At 52.0% G+C, this 18,661-nt stretch overlaps 1 protein-coding gene across 12 annotated transcripts in view; it reads right to left on the bottom strand.

Annotated features, from left to right (window-relative positions):
* The window catches only part of MINK1 (misshapen like kinase 1), a 48,164-nt gene that overhangs the window by 11,162 nt on the left and 18,341 nt on the right, over positions 1-18,661 (bottom strand). For all 12 annotated transcript variants that reach the window (XM_067716879.1, XM_067716881.1, XM_067716878.1 and 9 more), the window contains exons 2-9: positions 5,683-5,748; positions 4,026-4,082; positions 3,809-3,934; positions 1,824-1,934; positions 1,310-1,400; positions 782-912; positions 434-488; positions 215-293 (exon numbers count right to left, since the gene is read on the bottom strand). In XM_067716879.1, coding sequence (XP_067572980.1) covers positions 215-293; positions 434-488; positions 782-912; positions 1,310-1,400; positions 1,824-1,934; positions 3,809-3,934; positions 4,026-4,082; positions 5,683-5,748 — 716 coding nt within the window. The remainder of the gene's footprint in view (positions 1-214; positions 294-433; positions 489-781; positions 913-1,309; positions 1,401-1,823; positions 1,935-3,808; positions 3,935-4,025; positions 4,083-5,682; positions 5,749-18,661) is intronic.

Here is an 18,661-nt window from a genome sequence, read left to right as displayed (position 1 = left end):
GATTCCAGGAGGAAGGGAGGAATCCACCCTGACTTCCCTCCTGTCTCCCCCGTATCCCAACACCAGGCTCCTGGCTCCCCAGCTGCAGTGCCGCCCCCGTCCGCCCCCGTCCGCCCCCTCTTCTCTGGTGCAGACCCAAGCCTGGGTGCAGGGGGTGAGGTGGAGGCCTTGTCCGAGGGCCTCCTTCCTAGACGCCAACCCCGCAGAGACCTACCATTTCTTGGACTTGAGCCTGGGTGGCGGGTTCCGGGGGATGAGGAAGAGGGCTCGCATGGGGTGCATGTCACACAGAGCTGGCGCACGGAAGAGACGCAATCAGCCCCTCCCGCCTGGCCAAGAGCCTGCAGTCCTCCTCGCCACAGGCCTCCCGCGACCCACCTCCTCCCTCTAGCTCTTTCTGGGCCCTCCCTTCTCTCCCAGGCTCCGCACTTACGGGGGGCTCCCTCTGCCATCTCGATGGCTGTGATTCCTAAAGACCAAATGTCACTCTGTGGAGGCAAGAGGAGAGGGACAGGTGAACGTTCCCGACCACTCTTCCTGGTCCACGCCCTTCCTGAGGCCCCTGTGCTCCAACCTGCGCTGTCCTCCAACTCCCCCAACCTTCCCATCCGTACTTTCCTGACCACAAAACGTTCCTCGACCTCTCACTGCTAACACGACCCTAGGTCGTCATTTTGCTCCCCAACCTGCTCAAGCTCCCCCTATTTTTCAATCCACCCACTGCCCCCACACCTCCTTCCTGCCCTTGGCTGCCTCCATGCGCCTACTCTCTGCTCCGTACCCTGTAATCGTAGGTGGCATCAGGGTTCTCATCGCAAGCGATGACCTCGGGGGCCATCCAGTAGGGGGTCCCGATGAAAGTGTTCCGCCTGCCCACGGTGCGGTCCAGCTGCGCGCTCACCCCGAAATCCACTGGGAGGACAGAGGGAGAGGCTGTGATGGAGCACCACGTCTGCTCCCTCGTCTGTGCTGGCGTCCGCGAGTCCTACCTGGCCACTCCCGGCCATCTCTTCACCCCATCAACATCCCAAAGACCCTGACTTAGTCTTCCTGCGTCTGGGGGAAAAACCAAGGTGAAAGGACCAAGGGACAGCATTCCAGGCGGAAGGAGCCAAACAATCCCATCTCCCCAGAGGGGCCTGCACAGCACCTGGGACCTAACAGGGAGCAGGAAAAACAAGTTCTCGGGTGATTTTCAGCAGAAGGAGAGGAGCAAACCTCCCAGCCCATGGGTAGTTGGACTTGGGCCACCGGAGGGAATGAATAATGGGGCCCATTCCGTGCTGGAGGTCAGAGGGCATCGGCGTACCTAGCTTGACCTCGGCATTCTCTGTCAGTAGCACATTCTGCCCCTTGATGTCTCGGTGGATCACCTTGTGGGCGTGGAGATGGGCCAGACCCTGGGGCAGGAGAGAGGGAAGGAGCCTTGGTGTTAGAGGACAAGGATGTGAGCCGAGGGGAGGGGGAGGCATCAGTCTGGGCTGGGCTGGGCTGGGCTGAGGGAGCTGCCCCTCTCCACCCAGGGGCCCAAGTACAGGCTGAACTTTGCGGGGAGCTTCCTCAGAGTGGTGGCTCTGGAGAATCCAGCTGCCAGGTTGCAGGTGGAGAAGGGGCGGTGCTGGGAAACAGAGGCGCCCATTTCCTCTGAGTGTTCTCCAAGGTTGGCACTCAGCCTCCACCCCCACCGGCATCAGGCCCTCTGCTCCTTCAAGAGGGCACAGCTCCATCTCCTTCCCCGTGCGTGCGGGGAGGGTCCACGTCCAGGGAGACGCTCCACAGGGGCTGGCCCAGGAGGAGGAGGCGGGGAGGGCCCTGGCACTCACCCGGAGAATCTCCCTGCAGATGTAGGCGATACAGTCCTCCTTCAGGGCGTTCCCTTTCGTGTTCTTCACCAGGTCTGTCACAGAACCAGCACCACAGAACTCCATCACCAGCTATGGTCCCAGGGAGGCACCGGAAGGAAAAGCATCTGTCAGGCAAGGCCTCCTTCCCCTGCCAGGCCCCTGGAGGAGGACTGGAGTCCTTGGGGCCAGAACTGGTATGAGCTGGAGAGCAGGGGCCATGAGACCCCTCATAAAGGCTACGGAACTTGCTGAGATCAGGGAAGAAAGGGGAAGGGGACACATCTGGGAAAGGTGGGTGGGCTGAGGGAGATGGTCTGGGTCCTGAGTAGGAGCCCAAGGAATCCCTAAAATTGTAGACAAAATGATGTGGGTTTGTGCATCTTCCCTGGGGAAGGGTCCGAAGCTTCCATCAGATCCTCACTGGGATCCGTAAACCCCAAACGGTTAAGAACCCCTCCTCTGGAGCAGGGGTCGGCTAAGAACCCCTCCTCTGGAGCAGGGGTCGGCTAAGAACCACTCTTCTGGAGCAGAGGTCAGCTAAGAACCCCTCCTCTGGAGCAGGGGTCGGCAGTCTATGGCCAGGAAGCTAAGCGTGGTTTTTACATTTTTAAATGGTTGGAATAAAAAAAAAAAATCAAAGAAAGGGGACTTCCCTGGTGGTCCAGTGGTGAACATTCCATGCTTCTACTGCAGGGGGCGCGAGTTTGATCCCTGGTCAGGGAACTAAGATCCCACATGCCACGGCCAAAAAAATTTTTTTAATTTTTAAAAATATCAAAGGAAGAATCAGATGAAATTCCAACCTTAGTGTCTTACATAAAGATCTTTGGGGATCCAGTGACACTCCTATTCCCATGTATGCATTATCTATGGCTGAGGTGAACAGTTGTTGGAAACTTTATGACCCACAGAGCCCCAGATATTTACTAGCTGGCCCTTCACAGAAAAAGTTGGCCAATTCCTGACCGAGAGAGAAGAAAGGGGCTAAGAGTCAGAAATCCCCAGGTCTGCTAGAGACAAAACAGTGCATGGGGCTACCAAAGAACTGCAAGAGGGAACCTGGGAGACTTCGGCAGAAACTATGCAAACGGGCAGGGCTGAGGCAGGGAGATGAGAAGAGCTCCCGGCTGGTCTCCTCAAGGGACCCAGAGGCAGCGGCCAAAAAAGTCCCAGGGGATCAGTATGCCTGTCCAAATGTTTTCACTGTACGTTTTCTAAAAGCCGCATCTAACGCAAAAAAAAAATGTTGGCTGGGATACATACATTTGTGTGCACACTAGAGGTAATTTGCATACGGCCCGCATCTGGGGCCTGCAACTCCCACAGCAGAGCACGGGGGGGAGGAGGGGAGGATGGTGTCCATCAGGTCCACAGCGGGGCACCTGGTCACTAGCGCTCAGCTTCTAGCCCTCAATGATCACCCACTACACACTACCTGACGTGTTACTCACCTTTCTGTGTGTGTGTGTGTCTGTCTGTCTGTCTCCCAAAAAAAGACTAAGTGCCTTGGAGGCAGGGACCACAACTCACGACTATCTGTGCAGGGTGCATAGAGGGTGCTCAATAAGTACTTGTCTGGCAACTGCTGGGAGGGGGGACCTGGCATGAGCCCCAGCCCCCCAGCCATGGCTGTGCTCCCTTCTGCCCTCTCCTCTGTGCTGGGCTGAGCACCAGAAAGGGTGAGGCTGGGGAATCAGCTGGCACCAGTGCCCAGGCTAGGGAGGGCGACGACTCTTAGGAATGTTCTTGGCCAGGAGAGAATCTGGGGGAGGCCCAAAAGAGCTACAGCAAGCTGTGGCTGAGTAATCGTCCACAGTTTTGTGCACTGCCAGGATGGGTTCGGGTCTTGCCAACACCCACAAATATTTTGATGTGTTGCTTTCCCAGGAGCTGTGCACAAAGGTGGGAGAATGGATGGACTAACTGGGGGAGGGGCAGGTGGGCAGGCCAGGGGCGCATCTCACCCAGAGCTGGTCGTCGTTCCCAGGGGGGCTCTTCTTGATGAAGGCCCCATAGTAGGTGGCGATGTTGCGGTGGTGAGAGTATTTTTTCAACATGTTGATCTCCTGCTTGATCTCCTCCTCCTCATCCTAGGTGAATTCGGGGAGGTGAGCCCTGAGAGTCCCTCCCAGCCCCCTTCTCAATGCTCTGACCCTCCCTCTGCCCCGCACAGCTCCCTACCTCCGTGACATCCATGACCTTGATGGCAGCCAGCTGCCCGGTCTTGACATGCCGACCCTGAGGGACAGAGAGCCAGGCATGGAGGGATCAGGGTCTATGCTCAGGAAGGGCTTAATATGGGAGAGGCCACAACTTTTGGCTGTCTTCTGTCCTACAAAGTGCCCCTCGTGGTGGCTAGACACCTCAGTTTATGGGTTGGTCATAGACAGAGGGCTGCAGGAAAACCACCGAGGCTGGATTCCAAGTGCTACGCTGGATAAAGATGAAGGGTCTCCTCCCCTGAAACGCTCAAGAGGGATGAGCGAGAGACCCTTGGGCTCTGCTCCAGGCACTCTGGCTTAGACGTCCCAGTCTGAAAGTTAGAATGGGGAGTAAAAGATACCTGTCCATCCTCAGACGGAGCTGGGGGGAGCTGGGGGACGAGGCTGGGAGGGCTCTGCCTCTCCAGCATCTTCTGTGCAAGACAAACTGCTGGGTGCTTTCCTGATCCATCCCCTCTGGTCAGGAGGCCTTTCCCAGAATCACCACCCCCACAAGGCTTTTTATTATTGTCCACAGGAAAGAATAGAGCTGAGATTTTAGGGAACTCGGAGGAACACAGAAGGGCTGACTGACATGTCAATGCCATCACCAGTGCTAACGGGAAGAGACTTCTTCTAGAGTGTGTCCCTGCCATCCCCCCCCCACCGCCCCCCATCCTTCCGAAATTCCTAACAGGAGCCATCTCAGGCTTGGGTATGAAAGTCCAAGGCTTCCTGGGAAAGAGTGGGGTCGGGGTATTGCCAGCCATGGATTATTTTTATCCTCAGCAGTCTTTCACGACCCCAAGCCCAGAGAAGCAGTAGAACACAGAGCTGCTATTTCCATGGCAACAACTAGGCAAGAGATGGGGGGATGGGGGTAGCGCCTGCTTCCCAAAGCTTACGGGGAAGAAGGGTAAGAGACAGGCAGGTGGTCCCAGTGACCCAGGAAACGCAGGCCCCTGTGATGCAGAGGAGACTTGTGAAAAGACCGAGCATCGTATCTGGAGACAAGGCAGCCAGGTATGTGCTCTGGGGCAGCACCTGCCTTGAACATCTCTCTGCTGCAACTGCCTCCCCCCAGTCAAGTGTGACCAGTGGTCAGACCACGTGAAAGGGCTGGGCTGGCCAGGCTAACAGCCACAATCAGTGGTCAGGGAAATGCCACTTCTGTGGGGGGAGAGGCGGCCCCAAAAGCAGAGGGCCTGAGCACGGGCTCCAGCCCTGCAGCAGGCCACTCAGGGGAGCTCAAGACAGCTGCTTCCCCTCTGCAGGTTACCCACTAGGTCCCACCAACCCTGAGTCGTGTGGTCTCAGGAGAAGCCAAAACTGCACCTCTGAGCTCCGACACACACGTCCCCAGACCCCTCCCCCTGCTCCGTGTCCCTGTCCCATACCCCACCCAGCTCCAGACTGTTCCCGCCACACCCAGGACTAGTTCTAACCTCAGAGCCCAGCCAAAACACCCCACTTCTTGCTGCTTCCTTCCCTCATGACGTTTATCCCTCTCCTCGCCCTCCCTCCCTGGCCTTCCCCTGCCCTTTGCCAGGGCCCCCCGCCCCCCTCAAATCTCCAGGCTGGGGCCCGCTCCAGAGCAGGCCCATGGGGGTGGGCCCCGCTGCTGCACACAGCCTCACCTTGTACACCTGCCCGTAGGTTCCATTGCCGACCACCTCCACCAGCTCAAAGATTCCAGCAGGGTCCTGGGGGGGGGAGGGAGGAAGAGTAAGGCGCCAGCACCTCAGAACAGGGCCATGTAGCGAGAAACACGGAAGAGCTATTCAACCAGGAGACGAGGGTGAACACGACTATGTGGGGCTGCAGGGGGGCCTGGCGGCCAGGTGCCCTCTTCCTGGGCTGGGCCAGAGTTCATGTTCTAGGGGAAAAGTCAGAAGGAGGGGAGAGAAAACGGAAGTCAGAGCCCCTCTGGCTATCCAGACACGCGGCTGCTTCCACACTTGGTGACAAACTGAGAGCCTGTGGCCTTGTCTGCACCACGGGGATACCTGAGTACCCACCTCTGGGCTGGGGTCAACTTCAAACGAGGCGATGCCCATAAAATGCTTAAGACGGTGCCTGGCACAAGTTATTTCGTTTTAGTTTTTATTATTTAGTTAGTTAGTTAGTTAGTTTTGGCTGCATTGGGTCTTCCTTGCTGCGCGTGGGCTTTCTCTAGTGCAGTGAGCAGGGGCTACTCTTCCTTGCGGTGCACGGGCTTCTCGGTGTTGTGGCTTCTCTTGTTGTGGAGTACAGGCTCTAGGCACCCGGGCTCAGCAGTTGTGGCTCGTGGGCTCTACAGCGCAGGCTCAGTAGTTGTGGCGCACGGGCTTAGTTGCTCCGCGGCATGTGGGATCTTCCCGGACCAGGGCTCGAACCCGTGTCCCCTGCATTGGCAGGCAGATTCTTAACCACTGCGCCACCAGGGAGGGCCCTCTGCTTCTTAATAGCAGCACAATCTTCACCAAAGTCCACCTCTGCAGCATCTTCTTCTCCCTCCCTTCCTTCTCCACCTCACACTCACCCTGTCCTTTCTCCCTTCAAGGTGCCCATTTGTCTCCTCCTCTCCACTCCTGAAGGTGCCACCCCAGACCCATCCCTTCACTCCTCCTTCCCGGAGCGCCCGCCTCGCCATCCTGCCTTCTGCTGCTGCTGCCAGAAACAGCACTTTCCTGATCTTACTCCTCTGCCCAGAATGGGCATGGCCCCCCGCTGCTCATGGGAGTCCCAGCACCTAAGCCAGGTATTTGAAGTTGCCCCATCATTAACCAACCGATAAATATTGCCTGAGTGAGTGTCTATATCGGCCCTGCACTGGGCTGGGCCCTAATCAGGGGAGACCTGTCAGGTGACTTCACCTTCTTTCATTTATCCATTAAATATTTATCGTGCACTGACTGCGTCACAAGTCCTCAATTAGGCACAATGCGGATCTCAATGGTATATGAGAACCATGGATGGTCCCTCAAGGGCCTTATGATTTTACAGACAGGCCAAGCACCCCAACATGGACACGTTACGGTTTATGATTACACGCCATGAGAGCAATCAACGGCACTCAAGTCTGGAGTAGAGGCAAGAGCGCTGGAGAGTGACTTTCTAGCGGGAACGGAGCTGTGTGTCTCCGAGCAAGTATTTAACTGTCTGGGGCCTCATCTTCCTCACACAACTGAGAGGAAGCTGGACTGGGTAAAAAGTCTGCTCTGCAGTTTCTGGGGACAGAATTAAATTCAGAGTGGGAAATCTCAGGCAGGCTCCCTGGAAGAGGTGGTATCTGAGTGGTGACAAGAACTGAAGAGTGGGCAAGGCCAGGCCCTGCTAAGGGACAGTAGTTTGGGTTTGGATGTTGAGTGTGAGATGTTAGGGGATGCACAGAAGTAAATGTCTAACAGGCAGCTAGAAACAAGGGTCTGGAGATAAAGATTTAGAGGACGTTTGTGAGTGTGAGACATGGTGGCCAGGGTGAGTGCACAGGGAAAGAGGACTAGAAGGGCCAAGGCCAGCCTCTGAGGAAGGGCCACGTGCTGCACACCGGCGAACAGAACAGACACCAGAGGGGAGGCAGTCAAAGAGGACTGAGAGAAATGCCACTGGCCTTAGCACTGGGGGAACCACTGGGCATCCCTGTGGAAACTGCAGCTGTGAGAGCAGAAGGCAGACAGCGGGGGCTGGGGAGGCAGGGTGATGAGGAAGTGAAGGCTCTGGGTGCAGCACCCTCTCTGGAGAAGTCTGACTTTGAGAGGAAGGGGGAAAAGCAGAGGAGGCAGCAGGTCAGACACAAGGGTTTGCAAAATAGGGAAGATCTCTCATGCTTATGGAAGGGAAGAAGACAAAAAGAGAGGAGACTGATGATGCCTGACGAATTGATTTTTTAAATGATATACATGTGTGCATATGTATGTATGTATGTATTAGTATGTAAACTGTATCTTCCACTGGATTACAGCAATGATGAAATACAACAGTGCCTATTTCTCCCTGACACACATACCCAAGGATTCAGAATGCCCAGAAATGAGTAATACCACAGTTCAAATACGATTTATGCCATTGATCTGGCTTTAAATGTGGGCCCTTCCAATATCTGCCTGTCCTTGTGCCTGGCCACACTCTTCGATGATGATCTAGAAGAGGCACCCCCAGAGGGAGGTGCTCTGCTCCTGGGAAGCCACCAGGCGGTCCTGGTCGCCTCTGCACACAGGCACAGCTCTGTAGTGATGCTACTGTAGGCCTTCTCCAGCTCTATCCCTTGGCGCTCAGACTTCGTTCTCAGCAGCCTGCTTCTTGTCCAGCCAGCTGCTGGGAGGTGGAAAGGGATGGGGACAAGGGTGCGGGTAACTAATGAAGGAGGGAGAGAGAAGGACAGGAAGAGATGAGACGTGAAGCGACACTGGTCCCTGCCTGAGATTCCCACTCTGAATTTAATTCTGTCCCCTGAAACTGCAGAGCAGACTTTTTACCCAGTCCAGCTTCCTCTCAGTTGTGTGAGGAAAATGAGGCCCCAGACAGTTAAGGACAGGAAGAGATGAGACGTGAAGGGACACTGGTCTGTTGAGGTCAAAGAGGAAGGAAGATGGGGGAGCTCCGTGAATACCCAATGACCTTGACTTAAATGATTATGTCAGAGGGAAGATCTTCTGCTAAGTAGGAGTGTGGGGCTTGAGGAATGAGGTGGAAAAGCTTGGAACAGATGCTACACAGGGCCCTTTAGGATATGTAAGAATCCTAGGATCCTTCTCCAGAGATTCTGAGTTAGCACCGTAGGTCTGGCGTGAGGAGCAGGAATCTGTATGTTTAACAGATCCCCTGGGTGATTCCAAGGCAGAGGGTCAATGGACCCATTCAGAGAGACCGAGCTGCTTTAGGGAGTTAATAACAGGTGAATGGAAGGTACAGGACTGTCGGTGAGCAGCGGAGATCTGAGTGGAGTCACAGTGCTGGAGTGCTACAGCTCTCCTACAACAGCTCTGCGGCAGCTCCGTCTGCACTGACTCAACTCATGCCCCCTTTTCCCTATGTTCGTGTGGCCGACCTGCCCTAAAAATGACCTCTCTTGTCAGCCAAGCCAAATCCCAAGGTTTTTGTTTGTCTGATTGTTTTTTGGTTTTTTATTTCAAGAAATCTTCTCTAGCCACTCTAGCCCACCACAAGCTATCCAACCCATGAATTTCAACTTCAATTTCACATATTAATCCCATCCATTAGACTGATCAACGAGTTCAACAAGGTTGCAGGATGCGAGAACAACATATGAAAACCAATTCTATTTCTATATACTACAATGAATGAATTTCCAAAAAGGAAATTAAGAAAACAATTCCATTTATTTACAATAGCGTCAGAAAGAATAAACCGAACCAAAGAAGTATGAAACATGTACACTGAAAACTATAAAACGCTGTTCAAAGAAATTAAAGAAGCCCTAAATAAATGGAAAGCTATTCCGTATTTATGGATCAGAAGACTTAGTATTGTTAAGACCTACACATTCAGTGCACTTCTATCAAAATCCCAGCTGTTTTTGTTTTTTTTTCCCGCAGAAATTGACAAGCTTATCCTAAAAATCATATGGAAATGCAAGGGATCCAAAAGAGACAAGAAATCTTGAAAAGGAAGAATGAAGTTAAAGGACTCACACTTCTCAACTTAAAAACTTACTATAAAGCTACAGAAATCGGCCTTCCCTGGTGGAACAGTGGATAAGACTCCAAGGTCCCAATGCAGGGGCCCTGGGTTCGATCCCTGGTCAGGGAACTAGATCCCACATGTATGCTGCAACTAAGAGTTCGCATGCTACAACTAAGGAGCCTGCCTGCCGCAACTAAGACCTGGAGCAACCAGATAAATAAATAAATATTAAAAAAGAAAGATATCTTTGGGCTTCCCTGGTGGCGCAGTGATTGAGAGTCCGCCTGCCGATGCAGGGGACACGGGTTTGTGCCCCGGTCCGGGAAGATCCCACATGCCGCGGAGCGGCTGGGCCTGTGAGCCATGGCCGCTGAGCCTGTGCGTCTGGAGCCTGTGCTCCACAACGGGAGAGGCCACAACAGTGAGAGGCCCGCGTACCGCAAAAAAAAAAAAAAAAAAAAAAGCTACAGAAATCAAGACAGCGTAAAAAAAAAAAAAAGAGACAGTGATACTGGCATAATGATAGACATATATAGATCAATGGACTGGAATTGAGAATCCAAAAATAAACTCTTAAATTTGTGGTCAATTGACTTTCAACACGAGTACCAAGACTGGGACTTCCCTAGTGGCGCAGTGGTTAAGAATCCGCCTGCCAGTGCAGGGGACACGGGTTTGAGTCCTGGTCCAGGAAGATCCCACATGCCGCAAAGCAGCTAAGCCCGTGCGCCACAACTACTGAGCCTGCACTCTAGAGCCCGCGAGCCTCAACTACTGAGCCCGCGTGCCTAGAGCCCATGCTCCACAACAAGAGAAGCCACCGCAATGAGAAGCCTTTGCACTGCAACGAAGAGTAGCCCATGCCTGCCGCAACTAGAGAAAGCCCACACACAGCAACGAAGACCCAACGCAGCCAAAAATAAATAAATTTATTAAACAACAAAAAAAAGAGTACCAAGACCATTCAATAGTCTTTTCAACAAATGGTGCTGAGACAACTGGATATCCATATTTAAAAGAATGAATTTGGACCCGTATCTCATACCATACACAAAAAAATTAACCCAAAATGGATCACCTAAAAAGGTAAGAGCTAAAACAACAAAAAAAAAATCAAAAGAAAACACAGGAGTAAATCTTCGTAATCTTGGATAAGGGAATGGTTTCTTACATATGACACCAAAAGCACAAGTAACAACAACAAAAAAAAAGGTGAATTGGACTTCATCAAAATCTAAAACCTTTGTGTTTCAAAGAATAGCATCAAGAAAGTGAAAAGACAACCCACAGAATAGGAGAAAACATTTGCAAATCATATATCAGCAATAAGGGACTTGTGTCTAGATAAAAGTCATATCTGATAAGGGACTTGTATCCAGAATACTAAAAGAAACTCAAGAATAAAATAACTCAACAATAAAAAAGAGAAATAACCCAACTTAAAAATGGGCAAAGAGGGCTTCCCTGGTGGCGCAGTGGTTGAGAGTCCGCCTGCCGATGCAGGGGACACGGGTTCGTGCCCCGGTGTGGGAAGATCCCACATGCCGCGGAGCGGCTGGGCCCGCGAGCCATGGCCGCTGAGCCTGCGCGTCCGGAGCCTGTGCTCCGCAACGGGAGAGGCCACAACAGTGAGAGGCCCGCATAACGCAAAAAAAATGGGCAAAGGATCTGAATAGACATTTCTCCAAGAAGATATACAGTGGCCAATAAGCACATGAAAAGATGTTCTACATGAGTCACTGAAGAAATGCGAACCAAAACCACAACAAGACACCACTTCACACCCACAAAGGTAGCTATAATCAAAATGATGGATAATAACAAGCACTGACGAGGATCTGGAGAACTTAGAACCCTCATACATGGCTGGTGGGAATGTAAAATTGTGTAGTTACTTTGTAAAACAGTTTAGCAGTTCCTCAAGATGTAAAACAGAGAGTTATCACATGACCCAGCAATTCTACTCCGAGGTAGATACCCAAGATCATTGAAAACATATGAACACACCAAAATCTGCACATAATATGTTCACAGCAGCTTTATTCATCACAGCCCCAAAGTAGAAACAATCCAATGTCCATCAACTGATGAATGGATGTGATATATCCATTTATGGATATTCCAGTAACATGATATTCCAATAATGGAATATTATTAGGCAATAAAAAGGTATGAAATAATGATACATGCTATGGCATGGATGAACCTTGAAAACATTATGCTAAATGAAAGAAGACAGTTAAAAAAAAAAAAAACCCACATATTGTAAGGCTCCATTTATGTGAAATGTCTATAACAGGCAAATCCATAGAGACAGAAAGTAGATTGATTAGTGGTTTCCAGGGGCTGGGAGGAGGGAGGAATTGTAGTGACTGCTAATGGGTACTGGGTTTTATTTGGGGCTGAAATGAAATGAAAATGTTCTGAAATTAGACAGTGGTGATAGCAAGTCTGTGAATACACTAAAAACCACTTTAAAATACTTTAAAAGGGTGAATTTTGTGCTATGTGAATTATATATCGATAGAGCTGTTATTAAAAATAATAATCCCAAAGCCCCTCTCATAATGCTCAATAAATTATTGTTGATTAGTGACAATTCCCATTCTAAGAAAGCTACCCTACTAACATGAAAGGGAGCCCCGCAAAGTGCTTCTGGTCTAATAACACATGGGAAAAAGTCCTGAGACAAACACAGACAATGATAAAATATAACCATGTATATGATATAGAATTAGGCAACCTGGTTTCTGTTCTTGGCTCTGCTGCTAACAGGCTGTGTGTCTGGGGGCAAGTCACTTAACCTCTCTGGGTTCCCTTTCAACAAGAGAACTTTCCAGTTCTAACTCTCTGATTCTAAATGCTCAAGTCCACACTCCACAAAGCTGCCAACCGGATGACTGTGTATTACTTCCTTACTGTGTGCCAGGAGTTGAGTTAGGCTCTGGAATACAGCAATGAGTGAAATGGGGCAGTCCCTGCCGTAAGGGTGTTTCCCTTCTGATGGGGGAGGCAGACACTAAACAAGTCTACAATCCTTTAATTATAACTGTGGTACCGTGCATGTGCCACGGAGAAGCACAGGGTGCTAAGAGAACAAACTTGACCAAGCCTGGGGAATCAGGGGAAGTCTCTACTAAGGGTGACATATTTAAGCTGGGGTCTAAAAGCCTTCCCAGGACCCTCTGAGCAATGAATGCCATTACCTGTCCCATCCCTGTGGCCCTTATCTTGACTACCTCATGAGATCTCCCACATTTTCTGTCTCACAGATGTCTTTCATTGCCCACCCTCCCCATATCCCTCTAATAATTAAACAGCTAACACTTTTTGAGCATCTTCTTTGGTCCTGGTACTGCTGAGCACTTTAGAAGGATAATCTCATAGCAAACTCTAACGTAGGTGCCATTGGCATATTTATTTCACAGGGAAGGAAGTTTAGAGCAATTAAATGACGTGCCCAGGATTACACACAGCCAGGAAGTGATGGAGCCAAGGTCTGACCTCAAAATTTGACTCCCAGGCCTGCTTCGCCCTGATCAAAGCTCCTGTTGCCTAAGGGACCATGTTTTCAATCATTGGATCCCTTTCTTGCCCCAGTCATAGCTCATGAGCCCAAGAGATGGGCCCCTGGTCCAAAGGTAGCCAGTCCAAGACCAAGAGAAGAGACGAACGAGGACAAATTTCCCTCTCAGCCATTCCAACTAAAACCCAGAGGGAAGATGCCAGATAGGTGCCCGGAGAGTCAGGGCTGCAGAGGCCATTCTTATCTCAGTAAAGGAAATCAGAGGCTGTTTGTGAGCAGAATGGAGGGAGCGGGAAGTGGCGGGGAGACTGACTGGTTCTCCCCGTGCCCTGGTGCTACCACGACCCAGCTCCACCCTACATTTCCATCTCCAAGGAACTGGCTACGTATGCTGCATGCAGTTCATGTGCTCGGACTGCGGTGAGGTTCTGGACCTTGAAGGAAATAAAAATCAGCAGTGATAGCCAGTGCAGTTCTAAGCGCTTTACACATACCACTGAATTTAACCCCACAAAACTCCACGACATTGATACTATTATGATTCTCATTTCACACGAGTGAACTGAGGCTCAGCGAATGTAAGTAACTTGCCCAACAGCTAATTAAGTGGCAGAGCCAGGATTTGAATGCGTGTAGCCTGGCTCGAGTCTGCTCTAACCATCCCTTTATTCAACCTCACTCAAGCAGGTTCCCTGCCACCGAACAAGCCCGATCGCAACATCACCATTTAGCTTTTCTCATGATTCTGTCTCATCTCCCCAAGGAGAAGAGAAGCTCCTTCAGGGCAGGAACCACGCTCAGGTGATACCTGGGTACCATGTGGTATGAGAGCTCTGCAGACTTGCGCTGATACGGGCGCCCAGATGTTTTATTATATTACCTGGGCAGCTTGGAATCTGTATCATATGCAAAATCACTTTTGTTGCATTGTGAGCACGTGGAGTGACAGGCTGTGGCTACTTTCTTTCACTCACTAGGGTTTATGTTACTAAGCATTTCTTATCCTCCATATATTTGATACATGAGAACTCTATAAAGCCTTCAGTTGGTGGAGAGGTTGTGGAAGGCAGCATAGAAGTGTTGGAATCCATTACTGAAGAGTGGGGCTCTGAGCCACCTGACAGACGCCCTCATCCAGGCCAAAAACTGCCAGAGATGTTACACGGCACTGGGCTTGATGTCATATGATGTCATTTACAATTTATAATTGTACGTGTTCAGGTATGAAGAGACAGCAGTGACGTAACCTGCAATAACTCTCCGGGTAGATGTGCCTCCAGGTGCAACACAAAGGACCGCGTTCTGCACACGCATTTCATCCCGACACGCACGTGCACACGTGCAGTGACATGCAGCTCATGCAGGATGCTGCCCTCGCACGACTCTCGAATCGCCTGGCGCCTATTCCTGTTTTCCTTACAGCACCAGGTGGGTTTCTAAGTACCCGGGAGGTGCTCAGGTGCTTGTTGGTTTAACCTTTAAATGCCAGCAGAGCAAGGTAGAGGTGGGTTTGGTCAAGGAAAGCGTTCTGCAAGAAGTGGAGGATAAAGAAAAGAGCTGGAGGGGCTGGAGGGAGAGAAGAGGTGCCGAGCTGGGTGGGTAAAGAGGAGACACGCAGCGGGAGGCAGGGCAAGGGGGCAGACGGAATGGGTTGTCCCTTCAGACTCTTCTCCTCCAAGTCCCCCTTTAACGATTTCGAGTAAGTTAAGTCTCCCCAGCTGTAGCCCGAAGACTTCCTGAAAGGCACTGCCTTGCGCTTCAGAATCTCCCCAGCATCTGACATGCTATGTGCTCGATAAAAGTCAGCTAAACAAGAGGACTGGGCACGGAGCCTTGATCCCTCCCAAGGCGCCGACCTGCACCTTCGTCGTGGGCTCTGCTCACCAGGACTAGCCAGGAGAGAACTGGGCACAAACTGGCCTTGGGCTCTTTCTTCCTTGCTCTGCAGACCCTCAAAGGGCTCCCTGGATCCCCCTCCGCCAGCTCGTATCTGGAGACAGCACAAGGGGAAGATGGCGAACACAGCTCTGACAGACAACAAAGCAGTTACTCTGACCCTGGCCAGCACCAACTGGCATTCTCCTTTTCCTTCTCTGGAAACCAAGGAATCATTTTAATGCAGGAGTAGGACTGAGATTAGGTGAAAAATGAACGCTGTGACTATTTCCCAAGAGAAAAACGTGAAAGAGTTTATGCATCGATGTTTGAGGACTGGCTGGGATGGGGTAGCAGCGGGGATAATAGCTGAAGCTCAAGGACAGGGAGCCGTGAGCCACGGCTGCAGGACACGGGAAGGAGAAAAGGAGAAAACCCCAACTGCTCCCTCACAATTAGTGTGTGGGTACCTAGAAATGTACAGGTGCGGTCTGGGGTCATGGTGGAATGAGGATGAAGGGGTGGACAGAAGGGGCAAAAGGAGGCCAGCCCCTCAGGTTTGGGGTCATTTCTTTCATTCATTCATTCATTCATTTATGGCTGCGTTGGGCCTTCGTTTGGGGTCACATTTCTATCTATCTGTCTACCTACCTATCTATCTATTTATTTATTTATGGCTGCGTTGGGTCTTCGTTGCTGGGTGCGGGCTTTCTCTAGTTGCGGCGAGCAGGGGCTACTCTTCGTTGCAGTGCGTGGGCTTCTCATTGTGGTGGCTTCTCCTGCTGCGGAGCACAGGCTCCAGGCGTGTGGGCTCTAGGTGCGCGGGCGTCAGTAGTTACGGTGCGTGGGCTCAGCAGTTGTGGCACGCAGGCTCAGTAGTTGTGGCTCGCGGACTCTAGAGCGCAGGCCCAGTAGTTGTGGTACACAGGCTTAGTTGCTCCGCGGCGTGTGGGATCTTCCCGGACCAGGGTTTGAACCCGTGTCCCCTGCATTGTCAGGTGGATTCTTAACCACTGCACCACCAGGGAAGTCCCAGGGTCACATTTCTTGAAGTGGCCCAGAGCTGGCAGATCAAACCCTCAGCCCCAGGGCTGTTGCACCGATAACACCTCTTCCAACACACGTCCCCCAGTGCTGCTTCAGATCGTCCACCTACAAGTGGGGAGAGACGTGTGTGCTGTCTGCTCTGCACATAGACGAAATCCCCTGAGGGGTACAGGGGTTTTTGAAGTATTTAACAAATGCAAACTGTTATTATCAACATTTGCAGCATCTTTTTAAACTGCCTGCCAAAGACTGCCTTCTTAAACCTTGGGTTTACCTTCTAGGAGCTTATAAATCAGACACTAACACAGAGAATTAACATGTGGAGAAGAGTTACATATGCTAAAACATGAGGGGTAAGACTGCTTGTGAGGCAACTGCAGGAGAAGCAGGTCGGATAGGAAAATCTGTCCCCCGCTTTTTTTGCTGACCCATGAGTCTTAAAGTTACAAGATTTCTGAGCTGGAAGGGCCCATCCATTAAGAATTCCAGGAGATTCTAGGAAGCTGCTGGAATGGTAGAAAGAACTACAAAGACCTAGAACTCTAAAGCTTGGGAAGGGCTGAGAATCCCTGGGAAAGAGACGAGGGAAGGTCTGGTCTCTCCTGTGCTTCAGGCCCAGCAGTGATTATTCACTGGGATATGCCCTGGCAGGTCCTCCTGCTGAAACCAGTGTGGTTCCCTAACCCGGGCAAGGTGCCATCCTACCCCAAATGGAGGAGCACTGCCAGGAGGTGGGTGCCCGTGCCAGGGTCGGGGGGATAGGAGGACAAGTGCTGGGGAGGGGGGCCACAGCCCCACCTCCTCCTATTGCCGAGCACACCAGGACTCCACAGAGGACCACAGACTCAGAGAAACCTGGGATACAGATGGGGGACGGGAAAAAGAACCGCGGGGCCACTAGGGAAAGAGAATGGGAACTTGCGGTCCACAGAGGGAACCAATGAGAGCCGGCAGGATGGAGTCCAGAGCCACACCGCCCTCTTGCCTGGAAGAGCGGGGCTGCCAGAGCCCGTGGAGCCTCTATTTATCTAGTGCTGAGACTAGGCTGGGTGGAGGGGCCCTCCCGCCCTCCCTCCCTGAGGAAAACAATAGGCCCGTTTTCCTGAGCTCTTCCTGTGACCCAGCAGGCCCACACAAAGAGGAAGAGGCGGGGGCAAAGGCAGGGCTGGTACCAAGGCACAGCCTGTGGGAGGGGGACCTTCAATCTGCTAGAAGCTCATCAGCGGCCTCAAAACCACCCGCCCCCCCCACACACCAACCATCTAAGCACTCACACACTGACCGCCGCACAAATGCAGCTTTAAACCCCATCCCTTAGTCCCGCTACCAACCAGATCACTAACCCTAAAGCCCTCCTATCGGGGCCGCCACCAGAGTTTCCCCAGCAGCTCGAATCCCACAGAGATGCAGGCACACTCAGTGCTGGCAGAGGTTGCGGGGGGCGGGGGGTGGCGGCAGAGGGCGGGTGTTCTGGTGGAGGGTGGACACTGGATGTCCTTCAGTTAGCTGGGAGCAGCTATATAGAGGATGTGCGTGTATGCCTGCACAGGAGAAGAAATATGGGAGGGTGTGTGTCTGGGAGAAAGAACGTGGGTTAAGAGGAGGCAAATGGGAATGAATGTGTGGGCTGGGGGTAGGGGAGGGGCAGGAAAAGTTTCATCAGGTCACCTCTTCCTTCATCCCCAAGCAGAGAAAGCAGACACAGCCCTAAGGACCCAAGGGGTCCAGACGCCTGCCTCTGCCAACAGAAGGCGGCCCTCCGAGGCCTGAGTCAGCCTCCATCTACCCTCTGCCAACCCTGCCAACCCAGGGAGCGTGTCGTGTTACGCCCATTCCTACCCCAAGGGCTCAGTATGGAAAGCGGGCCCAAGGCCAAAGCATAAAGACAAATACTCCCATGGGAAAAAGGAAGCCGGCAGAAGGATCGTCATGGCACCTCCTCACTGAGCCAACAAACTGGACGGGAGAGCTCGAAAGGAAGGCTAAAACCTCCTCAATTCCCCATTGTCCGCAAGATCCAGTAATAAACTGGACGGCCTTCAAAAAACTCCTTTTCCAGCTTTCATCACTCTCTAACACTGACGCTCCACGCTGCTCTGGATAAACCTGCCCCTCAAGCTGCGGAACTGAATTGCATCCTTTCATTCTGGTTCCACACTGTGAAGCACTAGTCCTCTGTTTATCGGCATATTTGAAGTATTTTTACGGGAAAGGAGGGCAGGAGGGGAGGAAATCAAGGATGCCCTGGGAGTAGAGGGGCGGGAAAGAAACCAGGAGAGATATTTATATGCTGGCAGAAGGGTAGTTTTTAAGTCACTCCTGCTGGGTCTCTACGCCAGAAGGACATATACACGAACATGAACGAACACACGCGCGCACACGCACGCACACGCACACACAGATACATGCAGAGGCAGAAGCAAGTCCAGACCCGACACACACATAGACACAAATACCATGCTGATCAGAAACCACTCAGAGCAGACAGGAGCCCTGCCTGAGCCGGGCTGGGAGCAGTTCCCCCACACACCTCAATGCCCAGG

The sequence above is a fragment of the Pseudorca crassidens genome, chromosome 19, assembly GCF_039906515.1.
Source record: "Pseudorca crassidens isolate mPseCra1 chromosome 19, mPseCra1.hap1, whole genome shotgun sequence".
Lineage (NCBI taxonomy): Eukaryota > Metazoa > Chordata > Mammalia > Artiodactyla > Delphinidae > Pseudorca > Pseudorca crassidens.
Note: the sequence above shows the minus strand (reverse complement) of the source record. Positions and strands in the feature narration are given on the sequence as shown.